This window comes from Ptychodera flava, unplaced genomic scaffold (genome assembly GCF_041260155.1).
Source record: "Ptychodera flava strain L36383 unplaced genomic scaffold, AS_Pfla_20210202 Scaffold_103__1_contigs__length_275955_pilon, whole genome shotgun sequence".
NCBI lineage: Eukaryota > Metazoa > Hemichordata > Enteropneusta > Ptychoderidae > Ptychodera > Ptychodera flava.
In genome coordinates this window covers 1-24,066 of record NW_027248285.1, presented here as the reverse complement: position 1 = coordinate 24,066, position 24,066 = coordinate 1, and the positions used below count along the sequence as shown (strand labels likewise).

The 24,066-nt window shown below is 36.3% G+C and overlaps 1 protein-coding gene across 1 annotated transcript; it reads right to left on the bottom strand.

Annotated features, from left to right (window-relative positions):
• Nucleotides 1-12,287: 12,287 nt before the first annotated feature.
• On the bottom strand, nucleotides 12,288-24,060 carry LOC139126590 (NADH dehydrogenase [ubiquinone] iron-sulfur protein 3, mitochondrial-like). Its single transcript, XM_070692656.1, has 4 exons — nucleotides 23,964-24,060; nucleotides 13,598-13,723; nucleotides 13,362-13,481; nucleotides 12,288-12,976 (listed from the first exon to the last, which is right to left on the bottom strand). The coding sequence occupies exons 1-4, from the start codon at nucleotides 24,054-24,056 to the stop codon at nucleotides 12,812-12,814; spliced, it is 504 nt and encodes a 167-aa protein (XP_070548757.1). The 5' UTR covers nucleotides 24,057-24,060; the 3' UTR covers nucleotides 12,288-12,811.
• Nucleotides 24,061-24,066: the final 6 nt, after the last annotated feature.

Genomic DNA, 24,066 nt, shown 5'->3' with positions numbered 1-24,066 from the left:
CCTTCACCTCATCTGTAGTAATCAACATAATTATTTCAAAATTATCATCATCATAATATTTGTGAGTCTCATCAACTAGAAATGTAATTGTATCAACTTGCTTTTTTCATAAAGCAGGAAGAGTTTTAGAGGGTAATTTATGCTTTTACTGACTTAGACGGAATTGGATTGGATGTGACTAAACAAGATAAAAGTGATCATCAAATCTGGCACCTATAGAAGAGGATACACCATATTCTGATTCTGTGATTGTAATAAATCGTCATCTACAACACTGCTGCATGGTCATTCACAGATGTACATGTCTTCTTATGAATGCAGTAATATTTTCTGTAGGCTTCTATGTTCTTGCATGTTCTTCTCTGCATAACAGACAAGATGAAAATGAACATATTTTTGGGTGTGCATATGTATACTGAAAAAAAAAAAAAAAAAAAAAAAATATATATATATATATATATATATATATATATATATATATATATATATATATATATATATATATATATATATATATATATTCAATAATCATAGAAAAGAAGCGCACTCTCACGAAATTACGTCAAAATTAGTTGTGGTGTCATTTTTCTCGAAACTTTGCACAAATATTCTTTGGAGTTGTGCAAGTGCAAAATGAAATAAAAATCGGGGGTCACCACGCTCGTTTCCATGGAAACGGACGTTAAAATGGCGTCGTTAGAAATAAATAAAAATGATATAATTCACCTAAACTAAAGAATCAATTATAAAAAGCTTAGCACATGAGTTAATTTTAATAAATACCAAGACTTAAGCAGTTAGGTGATTTTTCTTGTGAAGAAACTGATAACGTTTCTAAACGTATTCTATCTGAATTAACAAAAATGGAAACGGCCAATGATATACGTGAACTTATTCTTAATTCAACATTGTTATGTAGGTCATTCCCCCCACACTCATCATGACCTGAGTTCAATTAGTCTAGAACATTCTCAAGGTCACTGCCCTTAATGACCTCACAACCTTGAATTCAATTAGTCATGTTTGGAATGTTCTGGAAAGTTGATTAGTTGTGTAAGGAGATAATTTTAGAACAGTAATTAGCATGTCAATAAAAGTTCTAGATTGTTCTTATATGCCTTTATAAAAGGGACGTGCACAGCTTCCAGTCAGACTTTTGGGATCGTGTCTCTTGTGTGTTACTAAACTCCAGCAGTAGTCATTCTCAAGACTTTTCAAGACCTTCACTGCCAACGCTGGATTTATACTGTGGACTTTGTGCAGCTTCAAGCCTGCAAGGACTGTTCATTACATCCAACTGACTGTTACAACTCTGAGACTGGAGCTTTGCCGTCCCAGCTGAGATAAGTAGTCTGTACACTTTTAAAGCTTGTACTCTATCCCTGACTTAGCAATTAGATTTATTTTCGTAATAAATTTTGTTTAAACGTTAACTGCTGAGTTCACCCTTTTGTTCGTTTTCTCTGCACGTAATTAAACTGGGGGCTTGTCCGGGATACGAATATTTTGAGCCATATGACAACATTTTGACAGCCTTTTCAAAACTACTGTATACTGTGAACTCAGCGAAATTCAATCATGGCGGAATTCAAGCCAGACGAATTTATGGATGACCTTGATCAGGACGCATTTAATTCCCTCAGAAAAGACAACCTCATAGCACTGGCAAATTTCCTTAAAGTAGATGTCAAAAGATCTATGCGCAAGCGAGAAATTCAATTCAAGATTGCAAAACATTTAGTTAATTCTGGCCATTTTGAAGAGTCTGCCTTAAAAGATTATGAGCCTGAGTCTTCCTTCGAACTCAAAAAATTAGAATTAGAAATTCAGGCAGATTTGGAGCTTAAAAAATTGGCATTAGAAAAAGAAAAAATACAAATGCAATTACAAATGAAAGAAAAAGAATTGCAAATGGAAGAAAGACAGAAAGAAAAAGAAAGGCAGGAAAGATTAGAAATGGAAGAAAGACAGAAAGAGAGGGAATTGGAAATGAAAGAAAAAGAATTGCAAATGGAAGAAAGACAAAGGGAGAAAGAAAGAGAGGAAAAAGAAAAGGAAAGAGAATTAGCAGAACACCGACTGCAGTTAGAAATGAGACGTTTAGAGCTTGGAAAGTCAGGAAAATTCTTCCCTTCAGACAATTTTGACATCACTAAGCATTTCAGGTTAGTTCCCCCTTTCCAAGAAAAGGATGTTGATAAATATTTTCTCCATTTTGAGAAAATTGCTCAGAGTCTGAATTGGCCTAAGGAGTCCTGGTCTATGCTTTTGCAGAGTGCTTTGGTGGGTAAAGCCAGAGAAATTTACATTCAGTTGTCAGTAGAGCAGGCTTCAGATTATGATTCTGTGAAGGAATTAATTCTCAAGGGCTATGAGTGGTGCCTGAAGCTTACCGTCAGAAATTTAGGGATTGTGAAAAAGCGAAGGATCAAACTTACGTTGAATTTGCTCGAACAAAAGAAAAACTGTTTGATCGTTGGTGTTCTTCGGAAAAGGTCAGTCAGAATTATGACAAATTACGACAACTTGTTTTGATTGAGGAATTTAAAAGGTGCATCCGGAGTGACATCAAGACGTTTATCAATGAACAAAAGGCAGATACATTGGAGGTTGCTGCACGTTTGGCCGATGATTATTCATTGACCCACAAATCTTCATTTCTCAGCAAACCATCCCAGTCCTTTTCATACAGAAACAATGCAGGTAATTTAACTCCTCCTTTTCATCCAAGAATTTTTCAAAGGAGAGTAGAAAATCAAATGACAACAGTTCACAAAATTCAAGTAACACTTCCACATCATCAGATCCCAAGTCTCAATCTCCTTCTGACAAACAGTTCGGTACACTTTCTTGTAATTATTGTAAGAAAGACGGCCATTTAATGTCAGATTGTTTCAAATTGAAAAGAAAACGTGAAGGTCAAAGTGGTCAAAGTGGATCTAAGCCCACCGGCTTTATTTCTTCATCAACTCAATTAGAGTCTAATAATGTGTGCAACACATTTTCTGAGGTTAAACCCCTCTCATCCCCAATTAATGAGGTCAAGGTCAATTCTTCTCAAGATAGCATTATGGGTATTTTCGAACCATTTATTCATGATGGTTTTATATCACTTTCTAGTGATTTCTCTTCCGCTACCCCTGTCAAAATTTTAAGAGATACGGGGCTTCCCAGTCTCTTTTGTTGGCAGATACCCTGCCGTTTTCTGAAAAGTCATTTTCAGGTTCTAAAGTTCTTATTAAGGGGGTAGATTGTAATGACTACATTCCTGTTCCTCTCCATAATGTCTATTTGTCTTCGGACTTTGTTTCTGGACCTGTGGCTTTAGGTATTAGGCCTTTTTTGCCTTTTGAAGGGATTCACCTTCTTCTTGGAAACGACCTTGCTGGGGACAAGGTCATTACTAATCCACTTGTGACTGATAATCCTAGTTTAGATCAGGATCCAGAGCCAATTGAACAAGAGATACCCGATTTATTTCCTTCATGTGCATTACTCGAGCCATGTCAAAGAAAACTCTGAGAATCAAAATACTCTCAAAAATAATGTCACAGATGTTGACTTAAATGACACCTTTCTCAGTCAGGTGTTTGACACGGAGCATTCCGTTATCCCTCGTGGATTTGAAACTTCCAGTAAAACTTCTGCTGACCAAAGTCAGACATTTTCTAGATCAAATCTCATTGCAGAACAACACAAAGACCCAGATATTTTGTCTTTGTTTGACAGGGTAGATGATGAAGGTAAAACTTCAGATAGCTCTGTTTCCTATTATACAAAATCTGGTATTCTCATGCGTAAATGGAGACCTCCAGACGTTTTGGTTGATGACGATTGGGCTATAAAACATCAAATTGTGGTTCCAAAGCCCTACGTGCTGAAATATTGCGCCTGGCCCATGAAACCCCCTGGGCTGGTCACTTAGGAGTCAGGAAAACTTATCATAAAATTCTCAGTCACTTTTATTGGCCTAATCTCAGGCAGGATGTAGCACATTTCTGTAAAACTTGTCACACATGTCAAATGGTAGGAAAGCCGAATCAAACCATTCCAAAGGCCCCTTTACAGCCAATTCCTGCATTTCAAGAACCATTTAGTAGGATTCTAATAGACTGTGTTGGGCCCTACCAAAAACAAGATCGGAAATGAGTACATGCTGACAATAATGTGTACATCAACTCGGTTCCCAGAAGCCATACCACTGAGAAATATAAAGACAAAGACTATAGTGAGAGCTTTAGTCAAATTTTTCACTTTATTTGGCCTCCCTAAATGTGTCCAGTCCGATCAAGGCTCCAACTTTATGTCTGGTATTTTTCAACAAGTAATGGATCAGCTAGGCATTAAACAGTATAGGTCATCCGCCTATCATCCAGAAAGTCAGGGTGCTCTTGAGCGATTTCATCAAACTTTGAAAAACATGATTAGGACCTACTGTTTTGACACAGAGAAGCAGTGGGATGAAGGAATTCATTTTCTGCTCTTTGCTGTTAGAGAGTCAATTCAGGAGTCTCTTGGTTTTAGCCCATTTGAGCTTGTATTTGGACATACAGTCCGTGGCCCACTTAAGCTCGTTAAAGAGAAATTCCTATCAGACGATGATGATTGTCTGAATATTTTGCAATATGTGTCAGATTTTCGTACAAAACTCTCTAAAGCATGTGAATTAGCCAGAGAAAATCTTGAGTCATCTCAGCAGTCAATGAAAACCAAATATGATAAAAGCACCTCAAAACGGAAGTTTGAACCAGGTCAAAAAAGTTCTTGTTCTACTTCCAATTCCTGGCAAACCACTCCATGCTCGTTACTTTGGGCCATACCTAATTGATAAGAAATTGAGTGATTTAAATTACATCATAATAACACCTGACAGGCGAAAACAAAAACAGCTATGTCACATAAATATGCTTAAGCATATTTGGATAGGGATAATCCTACTAAAACAAAGCCTGTCAGTACAGTCAGTTCTGGCCATTATGAAGATAGTGATACTGAAACTGACTGAGTGAAAATACTCTAAACTCAAAGCTGGGCTCGGTCAAGCTTCAGAACTCAGAAATCCTGGAGAAGCTGGAGTCTACAAAGTTGGCACACCTCCAGCCAGAACAACAACAACAGGTGAAAGAACTGCTCCATGAATATAAACACCTGTTTCAAGATGTTCCAACGAGGACAAACGTCATCTACACGACGTTGATGTTGGGGACAGTAAGCCTGTAAAACAACATCCATACAGACTGAATCCAACAAAAGCGAAATATCTCCAGGAAGAAGTCAAATACCTGCTGGACAATGACTTTATTGAACCCAGTAAAAGTAACTGGAGTTCGCCGTGCATACTTGTTCCCAAATCAGATCACAGTTATCGTATGTGCACGGACTTTAGGAAGGTCAACACTTTAACAAAGACAGACACTTTCCCAATCCCGAGGATTGATGACTGCATCGACCGAGTGGGAAAAGCCAAGTATGTGACAAAATTTGACCTACTGAAGGGATTTTGGCAAGTCCCTCTGACGGATCGTGCTCGTGAAATATCCGCCTTTGTTACACCAGACGGATTGTTCCAGTACAAGGTGATGCCATTCGGAATGAAGAACTCTCCGGCAACGTTCCAACGGATGATCAACGACGTCATATCCGGGCTAGACGGGTGTGCAGCTTACGTTGACGACGTCGTCCTGTATAGTGACACCTGGGAGGAACACATCAAGCTCATGCGGAAGTTCTTTGAGAGACTGAGCAAAGCAATGTTGACTGTCAACCTTGCCAAATCTGAGTTTGGTTGGGCTAGGGTAACTTACCTCGGACATACTGTAGGACAGGGTGAGGTAAAACCTGTTGATGCCAAAATCAGTGCCATTTCAAGTTTTCCCATACCAAACTGCAAACGACAACTGATGCGCTTTCTCGGTATGGCTGGTTACTACAGAAAATTCTGTCCAATTTCTCCACAATTACTGAGCCTTTGACTAACTTACTTAAAAAGAAAGTAAAGTTTGTTTGGTCAGAGCAATGCCAACAGGCATTTGATACACTTAAAGCCATACTGCAAAGTGCTCCAGTGTTGTCTGCACCAGATTTCACTTTGCCATTCAAATTAGCTGTGGAGCTAGTGATACGGCTGCTGGTGCTGTTTTATTGCAAGAGGATAGTCATGGTATAGATCATCCTGTTTGCTATTTTTCACGCAAATTTACAAATCCAGAGAAACTACTCTACAATTGAAAAAGAGTGTTTATCTTTGATATTAGCTTTACAGCATTTTGAAGTTTATGTTACTTCTTCAAATCAGCCAATAGTGGTTTATATTGATCACAACCCTCTTGTTTTCTGCAGAAATTTAAAGGCAAAAATCAGAGATTGCTAAGATGGAGTTTAATGTTACAGGAGTTTAATCTTGACATTAGACATATCAAAGGCAGAGACAATTTAATTGCAGACTGTCTTTCTCGTATTTAGAGTTTATTGTTGTTCAATTTCAAGAAGTTTTACTTTAGAAAAAAAAATTGAGTACTTAAATCTTTTTCAAGATTACATTTGCAAAAGAAAGATTTTTCTTTGAAAAATTTTCTTTTTTTTGAAGAGGGGGTGTGTTATGTAGGTCATTCCCCACACTCATCATGACCTGAGTTCAATTAGTCTAGAACATTCTCAAGGTCACTGCCCTTAATGACCTCACAACCTTGAATTCAATTAGTCATGTTTGGAATGTTCTGGAAAGTTGATTAGTTGTGTAAGAGAGATAATTTTAGAACAGTAATTAGCATGTCAATAAAAGTTCTAGATTGTTCTTATATGCCTTTATAAAAGGGACGTGCACAGCTTCCAGTCAGACTTTTGGGATCGTGTCTCTTGTGTGTTACTAAACTCCAGCAGTAGTCATTCTCAAGACTTTTCAAGACCTTCACTGCCAACGCTGGATTTATACTGTGGACTTTGTGCAGCTTCAAGCCTGCAAGGACTGTTCATACATCCAACTGACTGTTACAACTCTGAGACTGGAGCTTTGCCGTCCCAGCTGAGATAAGTAGTCTGTACACTTTTAATACTTGTACTCTATCCCTGACTTAGCAATTAGTTTTATTTTCGTAATAAATTTTGTTTAAACGTTAACTGCTGAGTTCACCCTTTTGTTCGTTTTCTCTGCACGTAACAATATTTACAGAATCAGAAATATTAAAAGCTTTGCGTAAATTAAAATCAGAGAAATCCCCAGTTGTTGATGGTATTTTGAACGAAATGCTAAAATATGGTGGTTCTTCCATACTTACACCATTGTGCTCATTATTCAATGTCATTCTTCGATCAGAAACATTCCAAATGCTTGGAAAAAAGCATATTTGGTCCCTTTGTTCAAATCAGGTGATACATGTGATCCATCAAATTACAGAGGGATTTCTATAGTTGCCTTGCAAAATTGTTTACCTGTTGAATAACAGGCTTATAAACTTTCTTAATAGCAATGGTGTTCTTTCGCTATTTCAGTCTGGTTTTAGAGCTGAGGGAGAACTGTAGATATTCTTTTAGTTTTGCGTTCTGCTATTGATAAGCATGTCTATGCGAAATTTTCTCAGTTAAGCTAAAGTCCCAGTCGTAGGTATCTTTATTGTTATTTTGTAGACTTTCAGAAAGCATTTGACAGGGTTTGGCGTACAAGTTTACTTTGGAAATTACAGAAATATGGCATTAATGGTAATTTTTATAGTTTAATTAAGTCCATGTACGACAACATTAAGTATCGTGTGAAAAGTAACAACTGCTTTACTGAAGAATTGACTCCAATTTAGGAGTTAAGCAAGGGTGTAATTTAAGTCCAACTTTGTTTAATATTTTTATAAATGATCTTCCCAGTACATTTGGTTCCACTGAGGACTGTCCTATCAAGCTTGGTAAACTCCTAATCAATTGTCTATTGAATGCTGATGATCTTTTATTGATTTCAGAATCAGAAACAGGCTTACAAAGCTGCTTAGATAAACTTCATAGTTTTTGTTCTGAATGGAAATTATTATCAACACTAAGAAAACGAAAGTTATTGTGTTCAACAAAAGTAATCATCTTATAAAAGGAGTTACACTCACTTACATTGGAGTCACGTGACTCTTGACTTGGTGAAAGAGTACTGTTACCTTGGTTTTGTCATTACCCCAAATGGTAAATTCAAAGGTAATTTTCGCAATCTTAAATTGAAGGCAATGAAAGCTCTTTTCAGCCTTCGTAAGGGCCTTCAAAATGGTTCACTTTCTGTAAAAGTTGCATTATCACTCTTTGATAGTTTAATTGTTCCTATTATGACATATGGCTGTGAAATATGGGGACATGAAATTAATGACAAGTGTAACTTTCTCAATGATGTTAGTATATCTTATTATAGATTTATCCTTGGAGTCTCTAAACATGCACCGTCTGATGGTGTTGTTGGAGAGCTAGGTAGATATCCAATTCACTTTATGGTGATTAAAGGGACAAAGTCGGCCATTTTTCATGAATTTGTTTGATACGAGATACTGCTTATATTGTTTGACATGTTGAAAGATACTGAATGAATGAGTGACCATGCATATTTTCGACCCTGGTTTTAGACAAATTAAATGAAACCATCGCGAAAATGAATTAATGGTCATGACCAATGATTCATTTTCACGTTGTTTCATTTATCGTAATAATGGTTTCGTTTATATAATATATATATTTATATGTATATTATTTTAGATCATGTATGAGCAAAAGAAAACTACAAATTAACTGTACTGTAGATGGTTAAGATATATATATATATATTTAATTTTCTTCTTATTGTATTAATTGAGACTAGTTTGCCTTTCGTAAGGCAAAAAAAAAAACTGCCGGACAAAAAGCAAAATGGCAACAACGGACATGATATTACACCGAAATCTCGCACCCCATGAGGGTGTTACCGCCGGCAGGGAGGGGAAAGGCACAGTTTTAATGCAGATTCAGTAAATGGTGTTTCAATGCGGACTTGAAATCTTGTCTACTTGACAATGTTTGAGATAGCAGGCAGAAAATTCCAATGTTTCACAGCTGCATACCCTAATATTAGGTGTGTGAAATTGTCAAATTGAGCTTGGGATGCGAAAATTTTCAACTTGTGTTAAACATGTTGAATACAAATGCTTTCGAATCTCAAAATAGTGTTCAACTGTATGAGGAAGATTGTTATTTTTAAGTCACAGACAATTATTCAAGTACAATACTTTGTAAATATCTAAAATATTCAGTTTGTAAAACAGAGGTTCGGAATGAGCAATAAAATGAGAAAAGGTAATTGATCGGTTATGGTTTAACATAATTGGAACTAGTTTGGGATAATTGGATGGTGAAGTAAGGTCGATTTAATCTGCAAAAATATGGCTTACCTACTTTTCTTTTTAAGTTACACACTTGTTTTTATGAGTAATTTGTAATATCGCTACATTCAGCTATAGGGCACCCAAAAAATTTTAGAAAGTTGGAAAACATGAAGATCCAATTATCCCAAATTAGTTCCAATCGTGTTGTTTACAAAAGTATACAGGTTGTTTCATTGAAAAGTTGGCCCACTCGGTGCCTCTACTTTTGGACAAGTTAAACAAGGTGATTTTCATAATTTTTGGCCTCAAAGCTAGTCACCTTCATTTATTTGCACCTCCCCTCATCCCGGAAAGGTTTAAAAGATTCAGCCTAACCATTCACAGTTGTTCATGCGCTTCGGCAGGAGATTGCCGAGGTTGAATCCTTGATCACAGAGTGCCCGCTCACGGCTGTATCTCTTTGGGTCTTCTCCCTCAGGCTACAAAAACAATCTAGACGGTCTCACCCCCTTACTCATCACTTCGATAGAAGCAGAAAATGATTCTTAAACAAACCTATTTTTCACAATATAAGCTCAGGCTAAACAAGAAAGGCAACAGGTCTGAAAACACGAACAAAAGTACAACATTTTATACGCACTATCTTCACCGGTAACCAGAGCGCGTGGCATTACAGTTAAGAAAGCCGAAGATACGTTCAGCAGACTGTTCATACGTAGGAAAACATGAATATAAAACATGTAAACAATTGTCTTAACATTGCAAATGTTGCTTTTATACGCGAGCTTTAAACCTCCATGGGAGGGGGAGACGGAAAACCTTTCACAGACCAATTTCTAGTCGAAATATCACGGTCCTGCATATCATCATAACAAGTGTTTGTTCGTATTGACGAATTTCCAACAAATATATTGAGGTTATCGACGACTGTTGTGAGGCTGATTTTTTCTTAAAGGAACGCAGCGCTGGTTGCGTTTTATTGGAATAAATATCTATCAATTTTTAAGTTGTTTCATTAAAAAGTTGGCCCACTCGGTGCCTCTACTTTTGGACAAGTTAAACAAGGTGATTTTCATAATTTTGGCCTCAAAGCAAGTCACCTTCATATCATTTATTTGCCCCTCCCCCATCCTGGAGAGGTCTAAAAGATTCAGCAATAACAAACTTTGCGTTAATGCTTAAGGTAGTGCCATTATTCTTCGGTGGGGCAAGTTGGTAATTACCTACCAATTTAGCTAGGGATATTGCAATATACCAAGGGAACTTCCTAAGCCAAACTCTGCTTTCCTATCTGGAGCAGCAAGATGAAATCCAAACAAACACAGCGGGTAATGAGATTTTACAGCCAGCAATGGTGATCTGATAACTGGGACGAACCATTTTCATGTAGGTTCGTTAAAAGGGCACTGGGTTGGGGAATGAAAACTACAAGGAATAAAACACGATCTTAAGAGATCGTATCGTGCCTTGTCTTCTTTTTGATAAATATTACACATAACTAGGTTTGAAAAAGCTGCATGAAGTAACATCATTACAAAACATGGTATTTTGTACAAAAGTTTGAGATCACTCCTTGTACATTGATCTTTCAAAAGTTGGTCTTTACTGTGTGGTTCACCATAGACCTTAAAAACGGATGGGTTCACAGGAGTCTAATTCAAAAGCAATCACCGACTCATAAAAAGTCAACTTACAGTCTGTCTTGAAAGCTCCATCGAAATTGGAGACAAGATGACAAAATTGTACAAAGCTACATGAAGTTGAAACTATGATAAATATCGCACAGAGAATAAATGAAATATAAAGCGGACAGTGGAGTACATTTATGGTTCATCCCGGTATCAGATCACCATTGCTGGCTGTAAAATCTCATTACCCGCTGTGTTTGTTTAGATTTCATCTTGCCGCTCCAGATAGGAAAACAGAGTTTGGCTTAGGAAGTTCCCTTGGTATATTGCAATATCCCTAGCTAAATTGGTAGGTAATTACCAACTTGCCCCACCGAAGAATAATGGCCTCAACTGTAATGAAACCTAAGGTCATCAAAAGGAACCAGCATGTAAAGTTCCAACCCAGTCTGGCTTTATATGGTTATAGAATTTCAGCAAATTTGTGTCTTTTGCTTTTTTGTACTTCATTGGAACATTTTTGACACTAACACGTTCATTCAAACAAATTCACAACTTCAATCATGGGTGCATCTGTACATAAAATACTAAGACGGTAGGTGCCATTGTTTTCAAGTTTTTGATGTGGATGTAAATACATATATACATACATACAGGCAACACACATAGATCCAGAAACCCAACAATACAAGCACTCTTTGGTATACTATACACCAAACGTGAGCTAAACTTTGCTTTTGGATTTTAAATATTTGATGACAGCGTCTGCTAGCTAGGCCTTGAAAGACTCACCAGTCATGTTTGCAATGAAGCTATTTCTGAAAAGTTTCATCAAAGGTTAGTCAATTTGCTGGCTCAGAAACAATGGCACCTAACAAATGTTATATAAATTTTGGATCTAGAAATTGAGTGCACTCATATATTTAAAGGGACAAAGGCAGCCATTTTTTCATGAATTTTTTTTGATACAAGATACTACTTGTATTGTTTGACATGTTGAAAGATACTGAATGAATGGGTGACCATGCATATATTCGACCCCGGTTTTAGACAAATTAAATGAAGCCATCGCGAAAAAGAATTAATGGTCATGACCATTTATTCACTCTCGCGATGATTTCATGTATCATGTCTAAAACCAGGGTCGAATATATGCATGGTCACCCATTCATTATCTTTCAACATGTCAAACAATATAAGTAGCGTCTCGTATCAAACAAAATTCATGAAAAATGGCTTTGTCCCTTTAATACTTCAAAATGTAAAGAGGGTGACTATCATATGACAATAAATATCCCAACTTCAAAATCACAAGAATGACAACCAATCTTGACAAATACAAAGTTTTCCAACAAGTTTATTAGCAACTGACCACAAAAAACACCTTATTTTTTGGCAATGTTGCAACTATAATATACAATGATCTGTACAAACATGCAACAAAAGTGGAATCTCCAATCACACACACCAGTAGTTGACAGTACAGTGCAATCTTAGCTGACCTATTAGTAAATTAACTTCGGTACTATTTCAGAGCTCAAAAGACATTTTGACCAGGTAACATGACGCTTGGCATGGCTATGGTGTAATCTTAGGTACCTCTGAACTAAGAATAGCTTTGACAGTACTAAGGTGTGGTATTTTTGCTCTAAAATACTGAGGTAACACTTGCCGCTGATGCACACACTGTAATTGACAGTACTTTGTGAAGTTACAAAGCCATCTCATTAAGTGTGGGGAGAGGAATTTTCACTGTTACTGTAATGACATGTGAATTCATAACTCTCTCTCTCCTAGCATAATATAATGTTATCTGTACAAGTTTATATCAAAGCGTTCATGGCATTGTACTGGCGATAAAAAAATCTACTTTTTTTCTTCAGGAGCAGCTGTTTCTCCGGCTTCTATTTGATCTTCTTTCCTGTGAGTTGGGAAAGTTTCCCAGGGACTGGATAAGTCAAATTTACGGAATTCCTGTGCAAGTTCAATGGGCTCTGCAACAATGCGTTTGACTTCATCATCGTATCGTACCTGTGGAGAGGTAAAACAGAAACAGTTAAACCTCTTCACTGCAGTAACTGTGGTCTGGTATAATTCTGTTGTATTCAATGCAATTCAATTTGGAAAGTAGAGCATTGTAAAAGTTTACTGAGGAAGAGAACACAGTGCATTGGAAAAGATACAAGAGATATTATGTGGGGAAAGAGGGATTAGCAAAAGATACATCACCTCAAAAAAAAAGAAAACAGTACATGTTTTGAATATTCAATTAGTTATGCAGAACTGGAAAAGGGGATGAGAATAAAGGAATGAACCCAGAAGCATAGAGCAAAGAAAAGGGCGACACAAATCAACACAACAGCAGATAATGGCATTAGTATACAGTTTTCCTGTATAAAATCCAGAGCATACTTACCTCTACATAACCACTGAGTGGGAAATCTTTCCTCATTGGATGGCCTTCAAAACCATAGTCTGTTAGTATACGTCTTAAGTCTGGATGATTGGCAAAGAATACACCATACATATCCCATACCTTGATGGAAGCAAAAGAAACAATGGAGGATACATTGTTCAATGAATATATTGTTTCAACTCAAGGCAAAAGATCAACCCATAGGACTTAAATAATGACTCAGCACTTTTACTTACCTCTCTTTCATACCACTCTGCTGCTTTGAAAACAGAAACTACTGAATCGACAGGCGTCAGTTCATCAGTGTAAGTCTTCACACGAATTCTTGAGTTAAACCTCAGTGAAAGGAGATTGTAAGCAATCTAAAAAGAATAAATAAAGGTAATCAATCAAACATATTTGATACCACTGCAGTTTGAACGACAAAGTGTTTGAGGCAAGTATTATGAAAGTGGCCCTATAAGACAGATGACGTACACAATTCTCCCGAGAAATTTCTGCCAGATTGGCGGCCAATAAGAATAAAGTTTTGCATATTAAGGTTCCACGACAAGAAATCAACCTTTTTAAGCTAACAATTCTCTGGTGGTTAATAACCTCAGAACACCCGTAAAATATATTTTCAGAAAACCTGGATATAGGGGAACATTTTGGTTACCATCGTGTCACCATTGTTTACATAATAATTTGCATAACCTTTCAAGAATTGGTTTTCCCTATGTTTTGTCTCAATGCTTTGAGATATGTGGCTGAAATTTGTGTGAGTGCAAGCTGTCCTAGGGGTCTTCCAAAGAAAAAAAACAACTTCTAAACAATTTTTATGCAGAAAAACTTCCAGAGCAGTGAATTTAACCCTGGTTGATTTCTTTAAAATTGTGGACATACGTTAGACTATATCCCATCATCAGCTGATTTGAAAACAGTTGAAAAGAGTAACATAAAGGGCTAAATGTAAGCTAAAGCAGGGCTCAAAGTTGCGATCATTTTAGTCACATAGGTGAGCACATTTTACAGGATTGCGACAAAGGGATTTAGGTTTGTCACATTTTGCAACTAACCTTTTTTCAAGACATTTCTCCGTATGCGATCAAATTCAATATGTACTCGCTCAGTGTTCACAAAGCAATGACACCAAAGGCTGTGACCCCAAAATACACATTGAATAATCATTGCCGTTGAGCAGCATTACTCAAAGGTTTGAATGTGTTCTCTCCACTGCACAGCACTGCCAATGTGTCTCCTGATGTTATCTTGATCTGTCAAAATATCCCATGAATTTAATGATAAATTTTACTACAATCGAATCAAGTATCAGAAGCAGTTTTAGAGCTGTCACATCACTTTTAATTGAACAAATCATAATCTCAGCATAACTTGTCATCAAAATATAGCTGACAGGGAAAACAAGCCCATCAACGTGTAACCACAACATGTTACATGCGTTCAAGTGCGTAATGAATATTCGCGTTAGTGTCGTGTGACATGCCAAACCAGCTTTACCATTCTGGAAACCGTCCTTTGGAAAGTAGATCAAAGAACCGATTTCATCAAGCTTGAACTGGATTAGCCCCTTTTACAAGGTTTCCATTTTCAGCTCAATCTATGCAGCCAGCAAATTCATTGAAATATCATACCGGTAACCTTGTTAGAATCTGCCAGATAGCGACTGCAATTATTTAGAACAGACTTACCATTAACCCAGGCAATCCACAAACACTGGGATTTACTGCACATAATAATTTTGAGTTTTGTTCTTTTGCCTACAAAATCCATTGAAAGTTGATAGTTGCTGCATTTCTATTTATAGTTTTTGTTGAAAAAAAGTAGTATTTGTGAATTTTTGAATTTGTGAATTTTTTTGTGAATTTTATTTTTAACCAGAAATATGTAGACAAAATATATACATGTGCGAAAGAGAAGACAAAAGAAATCTTAAGTATCTACGTCTAGCAGCTTAATTGCCATCATGTTTATACTATTTTGGTCCCTGTACCGAGTAAGAGTTAAGTAATGATACTGGTGTGACTGCCATGAAAAAGTCTCAGTTCTTCAACTCCAATAGCAAATGTTTATACTGAGCTTTGCACAACTTTCTAACACATCTTGCACCCGAGGCATGATTATTCTACCATGATTTCGCAGTTTTCTAAAGCATAGGCAGCTCACACTACACCGTCTTGTACCTAGTCTGTGTAAGCATAACTTCTAGTGCTAAACAATTTTCATGGATCAGACTGCTATCGATAGCCACAACAGCACCTGGACTGAAAAAGCCGCCATCTCTATACCACTTGAAGGTAGAGTACTTTTGTCCAGTAGAAAGGCAGGTTCCATAGACTCAGCCATGGAACCTTAATATTATGAGACAAATAGTATGTATAGTACAGGGTCATGAATTGGCAAAGACTGGAAGATTCCATTTAAAAGAAGGGACCGGTAGCGTCCAAGCAATACAGAGTGATAACTTCCCATCATGAGCACAGCAGCCAGTGGTGTTTCATATCTGCTGTAGTTGTGCAAACCAAAGAAGAGGGTCTACATGCAAACATGAACAAACTTATACACTGTACAAATATTGTTGCTACAAGCTGAAAAATTGTCAATGGAGATTTTGATTGATGTTCATGACCTCTCTCAGGTCAAACGAGGTGTAAATATGGCGCATTATGGAACACAAACAAAAAGAGGATGTTGAAACAAACAAATGTTGGTGAAAATGATCAGATTTACAAACATCGGGATCATGTCATCAGTGTGGCAGCTGACTCGTCTAGAACCCTTGTCCGTACAGAACTTGTATGTAATTAATGAATGACACGACATAGGCGAGCGGCGAATCCACAAAAAGGGCCTTATTTTAGGAGTTTAATGTACCCACCTTACATACGGCCACATCATACGTCATTTGAAAGCTTATTATCTCTACTTTAAGAAAATTGACGATGTGGAGCTGCCAAGTAGGGCCATAACCTCCTAATTTGCATAATTAACAAGGGTACCCAATTTGCATAAATGCGATATAATATTTGAAATTTGTTGTTAACTTCTCTATCAATACGTTTATACTATCGAGTGATATATCAAATGAAAGGTCTTTCCATGTAGAATACAAAATAGATATTTAAAGAGATATTGAAATTGTTTTCACAGAAATATTTTCATGTTTATATGGAAAACAATATTTTCCCCTTTTGAATAACAATATTTTCAAAATTTTAACACATACATCCACAAAACACAGCCACATCATACATCATTTGAAAGCTTATTATCTCTACTTCAAGAAAATTGACAATTTCAGCTACTAAATCGGGCCATAACCCCTAATTTGCATAATCAACACGCATACCCAATTTGCATAAATGCGATATAGTATTATAAATTTATAGTTAACTTCTCTAAACATACGTTTAAACTATCGAGTGACATATCAAATGAAAGGTAGTTGCATGTAGAATACAAAATGAATATCTAAGGAGATATTGAAATTGATTTCACTGAAATATGTTCATATTTATATGGAAAAAATATTTTTCCCTTAAGAAAAACAATATTTTAAAAATTTTAACACATACAGCCCTATCATACAGCCACATCATACATCATTTAAAAGCTTATTATATCTACTTGAAAAAAATTGACAATATTGAGCTATCAAGGAAGGCCGTACCCCTTTATGTCCATAATTTACACTGGTAAGCAATTTGCAGAAATGAGATATAAAATTAGAAAATTCATTGTTAACTATTCTAAACACACTTTTACACTATCGAGTGATATATGGTCTTTGGTAATGGTATTTGCATGTAAAACACGAAATTGATATCAAAAATGATAATTAAAGTGATTATACTGAAATATTGTCATATTTCTGTTGAAATAAATATTTCCTCTTTTGAATAATGGTATTTTAAAAAAATTAACTAAAGTATCAATGCAACAAAAAGATCCACATGAACGACACTGTTGTAGTTGTTGAAATGTAGCTCTGTAGTTGAAACAATGTTTCAGAGTAAGCTACAGTCAAAGTAATTGCATGATTCATGATCCAAATCATTCATGTCATTTCCAGTAAATCTAGTAATTGTAGGAATTCATCATCCTCTTCTTCACCAGCATTGTCATGAGTAAAAGGGTTGTCAAAGTTATCGCTGCCTTGGCAGGAACAAAGGTCTGTGCGGGGAAGATAAATTGACAGCAGACACGATTGGTGACATGTAACGAGAGAAAGCAGCTCAACACATCGTTCATATCTTAGATGTTTGAATTTTGTATATGATATTGTGTATATTGTAAGTGTATGTTATGTTTGGCCGTTTTATGTATTGTGTTGATTTGCCATGGCGAGACGTAGCCCTAATCTACGTGTCCTGCCCTATGGGGTGGCAAGACTAATGTGATACTGCGATACTTTGATGCTGCCTTTCGAGAATAGAGTTGTCTTCATCAGTCCTTCATTTTCTTTTGGTGAAACATGCGCACTGATTGAATGATTGTAGGTGTTACCAATCGAGTTGTTCCACTGAAAGTTCAGTTTGTTCAAGTACGGAAGCTAGGATGTCTACTGTTCGTTCAGGCTGTATTTGTGTACGCTCATTTGAATCGGAGATCGGACTGTTGTAGGTTTTGTGAAGTTTGGCATCATCGTAACGCTTATATTTCCGTTTCTTATGTATGTGATTAGGCTACGCTCACAAATAACGGTGAGAGGCAGAGGAATTCGGGTTGGATTCGAAAATTTTGGGAGATTGTAGAGGGGTACTTGGAGATTTTGATCAGCATATAGGGGACCTGAAAATGTTTTGGTTCCCTTTTACTATTTACGATTCCAAGGTTTTGAAATTAATTTAATGAAAATTTAATAACATTTAAATGTCATCCGATTGTCCAAAGTTAGTAATAATTTAACAAGATTTAGAATCGTTTGGTCGCATTTCATTACTTTTATCTCGAAAATATCTTGTATTCTCTATTGCCTTGTTGTTGCATGATTGTTCTAATGTATTGTAATGTTTCGCGTTTAACAAGCCCCTTGAATGTTGCCGTTTGGTTTCATGAACCGCAATGTATCTGTTGGTTTTGTGTGTGTTTTGCAGTCGAGAATGTTCTCTTTGTTGCACCGAAACCTTTGTAGATAATGAGGTCTAACGGTATGATTTCTTGAGAAGAGCTTTTTGAAAATTTGAAAGTATGATGCATTTGTTTATGTTTGATATGAATTCATTAAGCTCGTGTTGAGTTCCAATGAGAATCATACATCGTCTCTGAATCTCAGTCAGACCGATAATTGTTCAGTGTGTTGCTGAATTATTCTCATTTTGTCCGGAATTTCTGGTAAAACTGGAGACCCCGTATCGCACCCAAATACCTGACGGTAAAATTCACTGTTGACTTGAAAGTGTTGTTTTTCAAGATCATTTTCAGCATAGCTATCCTGTATTTTGTTGTTGGTTGTTTGATTATGCAATCATTTGGTGATCTTTCCTGATTTAATGCTCTGTCGACTGATTCCATTGCTTCATTGTGATTGTATTAGTGTACATTGAAACAATATCTAGTGTTACCAATTTCGCATTGGCCGGAACTTTTATTGTCTCAATTTTCCGTGTAAAATCTGTCGTATCTTTGACGTATGTTGTTTATTTCTTCATGATTTGTTTGAGAAAATAGTCAATGAATTCTGATCTGTGAAAGGTTGGACTGCATCATCCACTTATAATTGGGCGGCCCACGAACTTTCCTGGTGGGCGTCATTTTGTTCACTTGTATTTTTATAATGAGGTACCAACTTGTAAGTGGTGTTAGTATTTTACTGTTAACTGGAATAATCGGCATGGCTAATTAACACTTGATATAAAACAGCCAAACATAATATACACTGACAATATACACAATATCATACACAAAATGCAAACAACGAAGATTTGGATGGTGTGTTGAGTTGCTTTTCCTTCATTATATAACAATAAATACGATAAATGAAATGTGGTGCCTTCCGTCTACATATTCCACATAACTGAACTGAAAATACAGATGTAACACAGATGTAGTAACCAATGATGTCTCCATCAAAACAAGATTTCTAGAGAAATTGAAACAAAAATGACATAAGTAATACAAAAGGGCCATTCAACACACAGCTATTTATAACAAGATTGGAACTAATTCGGGATACATGGATGGTGAAGTAATGTCGGTTTAATTTGCAAATTTAAGCTCATCTTATTTTCTTTTTGCTTGTTTTTAAGAGTAACTTGTAATATTTCAACACTCAACTATAGAGCACATAACCCGTTTTAGAAAATTTGCAAAATATGAAGACCCAATTATCCCGAATTAGTTCCACTTGGTTTGATGTATTCTTGTTGTTCAGCTATATGGGGATTAGACAGGAAAAGGTTCCAGTCTGCGTATCCTTAATAAACAAAAAATCAATTGCAAAACAAATTCAGATATTTATCCCCATAACGAGAGCATTATTCGTATTTACTAAATAATATTTTGAATATTAAAAACTAGTCAAGATGTTTACGATTTAACTGAAAATATTCAATAAGAATATTTTGAATACATATTTGGAGTTCATTATTCTATTCTACATGCAAATACCTATCATTTGATATATCACTTGATAGTTGAAAAGTAGGGTTAGAGTACTTAACAATGGATTTTGTAATTTTCTATCGTATAGGTACCCGTGTGCATTATGCAAATTAAATGATTACAGCCCTATTTGTCAGCTGCATTTCGTCATTTTTTATGAGGCAGAGATAATAGGCTTTCAAATAACGATTGATGTGGTTGTGTGATGCGGTTCTATGTGTTAAAATTATTAAAATATTGTTATTCAAAAGGGGAAAGTATATTCTTCCACATTAATACGAAAGCATTTTGGTAAAATCATTTTAATATCTCTTTGGATATCATTTTGTTTTCTCCATGCAAATACCTTTCATTTGATATATCACTCGATAAATTAAAGTATGTTTATAGTAGTTAGTAAATTTCTAATTTTAAATCGCATTTATGCAAATTGGGTACCAAAGTAAATTATGCAAATTAAGGGCCACGTCCGTACTTGACAGTTCCCAATTGTCAATTTTCTTGAAGTAGAAATAGTAAGCTTTCAAATGACGTATGATGATGCTGTACGATTTGAATTTTTGTATCAATTTTTTTTAAATATTGTTATTGAAAATGCGGAAAATATTTTTTCAATATAAATATGACAATATTTCAGTGAAATGAATTTAAGTATCTTTTTGGATGTCTGTTTAGTATTCTACATGCAAATACCTTTCATTTGATATGTCATTCGATAGTTTCAAAGTATGTTTCGAGTAGTGAATAATAAATATCTAATATTACATCGCATTATGCAAATTGGGTACTCGTTGGATTTATGCAAATTAGGGGCTACGGCCGCACTTGACAGCTAAACATTGTCTAATTTCTTCAAGTAGAGACAGTAAGCTTTCAAATGATGTACGATGTGGCTGTATGATGTGGCTGTATGTATTCAAATTTTTAAAATATTGTTATTCAAAAGGGGAAAATATTTTTTTTAATATAAATATGAAAATATTTCAGTAAAACCATATTAAATATCTTTTTGGATATCAATTTTGTACTCTACATGCAAATACCTTTCATTTGATATATCACTCGACAGTTTAAAAGTATGTTTAGAGTAATTAACAATGAATTTCCTAATTTTATATCACATTTATGCAAATTGGGTACCCATGATAATTATGCAAATAAGGGGGTTATGGCCCTACTTGGCAGCTCCACATCGTCAATTTTCTTGAAGTAGAGATAATAAGCTTTCAAATGATGTATGATGTGGCTGTATGTAAGGTGGGTACATTAAGTGTGAAAAATAGGTGAGCCTGCCGCTCGCCTAACACTTTGTGGTGTTCAGATACAATGTTGCTTGGAAAGTTGTGGTCTGATCAAGTCAACAATGTGGCAATATAATGAACCATTTCCCTTGCAAGCAGGTGTATGTGTTCTATTTCCATGTTCGGTCTATTGTCACAAAGGGATGGCTTTTCAATTATGCAGACTTCCATTGTTTTTGCGTATTTTAGAATAATTTTGCATCAAATACCAAAATGTCACTTCTGTATCGTGTAATCAGTTTGATTTGAAACAGTGATATAAAATACTGGGTCATTTAAGCTCAGAAATCGTCTCTGAGCTTTGCTCTGTTTTGGCCATGATTGTCTATCACTATCTATGTGATCATGGCATGCCACTTCATGAAGATCATGAGAATGTTGATCTTTTCTGTATTTTTTTTTGTCCTTTACAATTTCCTTGGCTGATCTTTGAAAGTGATTGAAAGTTTGAGTGGTGTTCAATAATCATGCACGAGAATGTTGATGTGAAGTATTAATTTTATTGAAGTAAGCAGCACTAAGGATACAAATGATGAAAAAGCAGTGTTTCCCCTGGGTTCCAAAATCTTGTAGCAAATTGGCTAGAAGCCCTAAAAAATTATTAGCCACACCAGATATTCAATTAGCCAAGCCGATATCACTGATAACAAATGACGTCATTTCTCACTAATTAATATGCAAAAATAAATATTTGTCTGCATTTTCCGCAAGAATGACGGAAATAAACCCTGTTAGTGCTACTAAGGATACTAAAAGTAACACCAATTTATGGTTCAGATTACAAGGTGCCAACATCAGCCACACATACAACATAAAATTTGTCCGAATTTCAAGCGATACTTGCCCAAAGTTAGGCGTATGCGATGCAGCTGTACTTAGTAACAAACCTGTTATCGCTATCAGTGCTGTACTTCATACTGTACATATCGCTATAGACAACGGCACGAAACCTGCTTCAGCATACTAGTTTTTCAAACGAATCAGATATCCATTCTCATAGCAGTTCAAAAGTAAAATACTCTCAGACTTTAGAAATATGTGCATTTTAGACTTTCAATACATTTGCTTTACGCTTGAATTTAGCATGGAGCTTTGGTAGCTCCATGAATTTAGCAAGCGATGCTCGGACACCGCACAGCGTATTGATGACACTTGGGTCAGGGGTCTCATCACCAAAAACATCAGTGCGTATTCACGGCCAGCTTGAATCATGCCACGGATCGCTGAAATCATGGCTCATAAATCCAAATGTTCATGTCTATTACGTAAACAGAACCCTAAAATATAAAACATATAATGTTTTGATATGGAGAAACATCTTTTTGTTTCTCTGACGATCAAGTTAAATGTTCAAATATCGCGACTAGACGCGTGCATGCGGAAGTATGTCGACTCAGCGGACGAGCGAGCTCCTTCTCTGAAAATCTGTTTACGATATCACGTCACAATACACTGAAAATTCTTGCGAATTTATCTTTAAGGAAGCCAATTCACACAAGTTTCTAACGTCAGTAAAGATATTTTCTTGTTGGCAGCAATATACCAACAACGTTTTCACTGTTCAGGAGTGCCTTACTCGCTCCATGCTTGCTCTACGTTGTAAAAAAAGCCATGCGTGTGCTTTTGATCATGCCGTTTATAGCTAACTTTTCAGATTCACGGTCGACTTTCCTACTCTGATCATAATCTTTCTTTCCATTTCATAGCTTTACTTGCGCTTAGAACCTGCGTTAGGGGTGGTTTCTCCCCCATATTGGTGGAGCTGCCTAAGTAAAAAAGGAAAGTTTGCCGTTTTTGCTCAGTTTCACCGTCGCTACGATCCTTCAGTGTTGATACGACCGTCACTGTACTGCACAGTGCACGGAGTAATCTGTAGGCACATTGCGCGTAGTCCAACCCAAAACTTAGCAACATTTTAGTCAAATAGTCATGGTAAACATATGGGTACTTTTGGTTTGTGAGCTATTTCGTTACAATTTTATTCATTACTGTATGTGTTACAAATACGATCTCCTAACGCATAAGGTCAGGATGCACAGAGATAAAGCATAACGTCTCAGGTTCAATGCAGGACAGCGCGCGGACAGACAGTGATGACGTCATGGTGCAATTTTTGATTCGCAAGTTTGGCTAATTTTTGCCGAAATCTTCTCGCCAAACGCTACTTTTTTCTCCTATTTGGGATTTGGCGAGCGGGCAGCGGAAACACTGAATAGTGGCTGACTTCTGAAATCATTACTCTACATGTATGTGTTCAATTATGAATTTTGAGCCTTTAAAGGGATATAGTTGTCGGAACTGCGCCTGTGCGAGTCTCTTGTTTACAAACAATGTATTTCGTGCACAGTATCAGGATGCACCTCATCATCATAGCTGCAACATTTAAATCATACGATGTTAGATTATGACAGACATGTTTTAACTGTCATTAATAACCTTTGTGCCTTGGATACATTGTTGCCATGGGTCGTATGGGTCCCATATGACCTTTGAGCACAGTTCCAACGACTATATCCCATTAATATATATGCAACCTTTGACCCCACCTCTCAAAAAATCTGGCTTCTTGTGTTCACACTATAAGCCAGAATGGTGAATCAGCTTGAGTAGCCAAAGCAAACCCTGTATGAGCTCTCTTTGGTCTATATACATATACCAAATGAGAAATAAAAATCATGTGCAATATTGGAAAGCTTACCTCAAATCTATTTTGCCTTGTTGGTATATCAACAGCTGTCAAATCTGCCAAGTTTTTGAATTGGCAATTATGATGGTCTCGTAAGAAGGTCATCACAGGTATG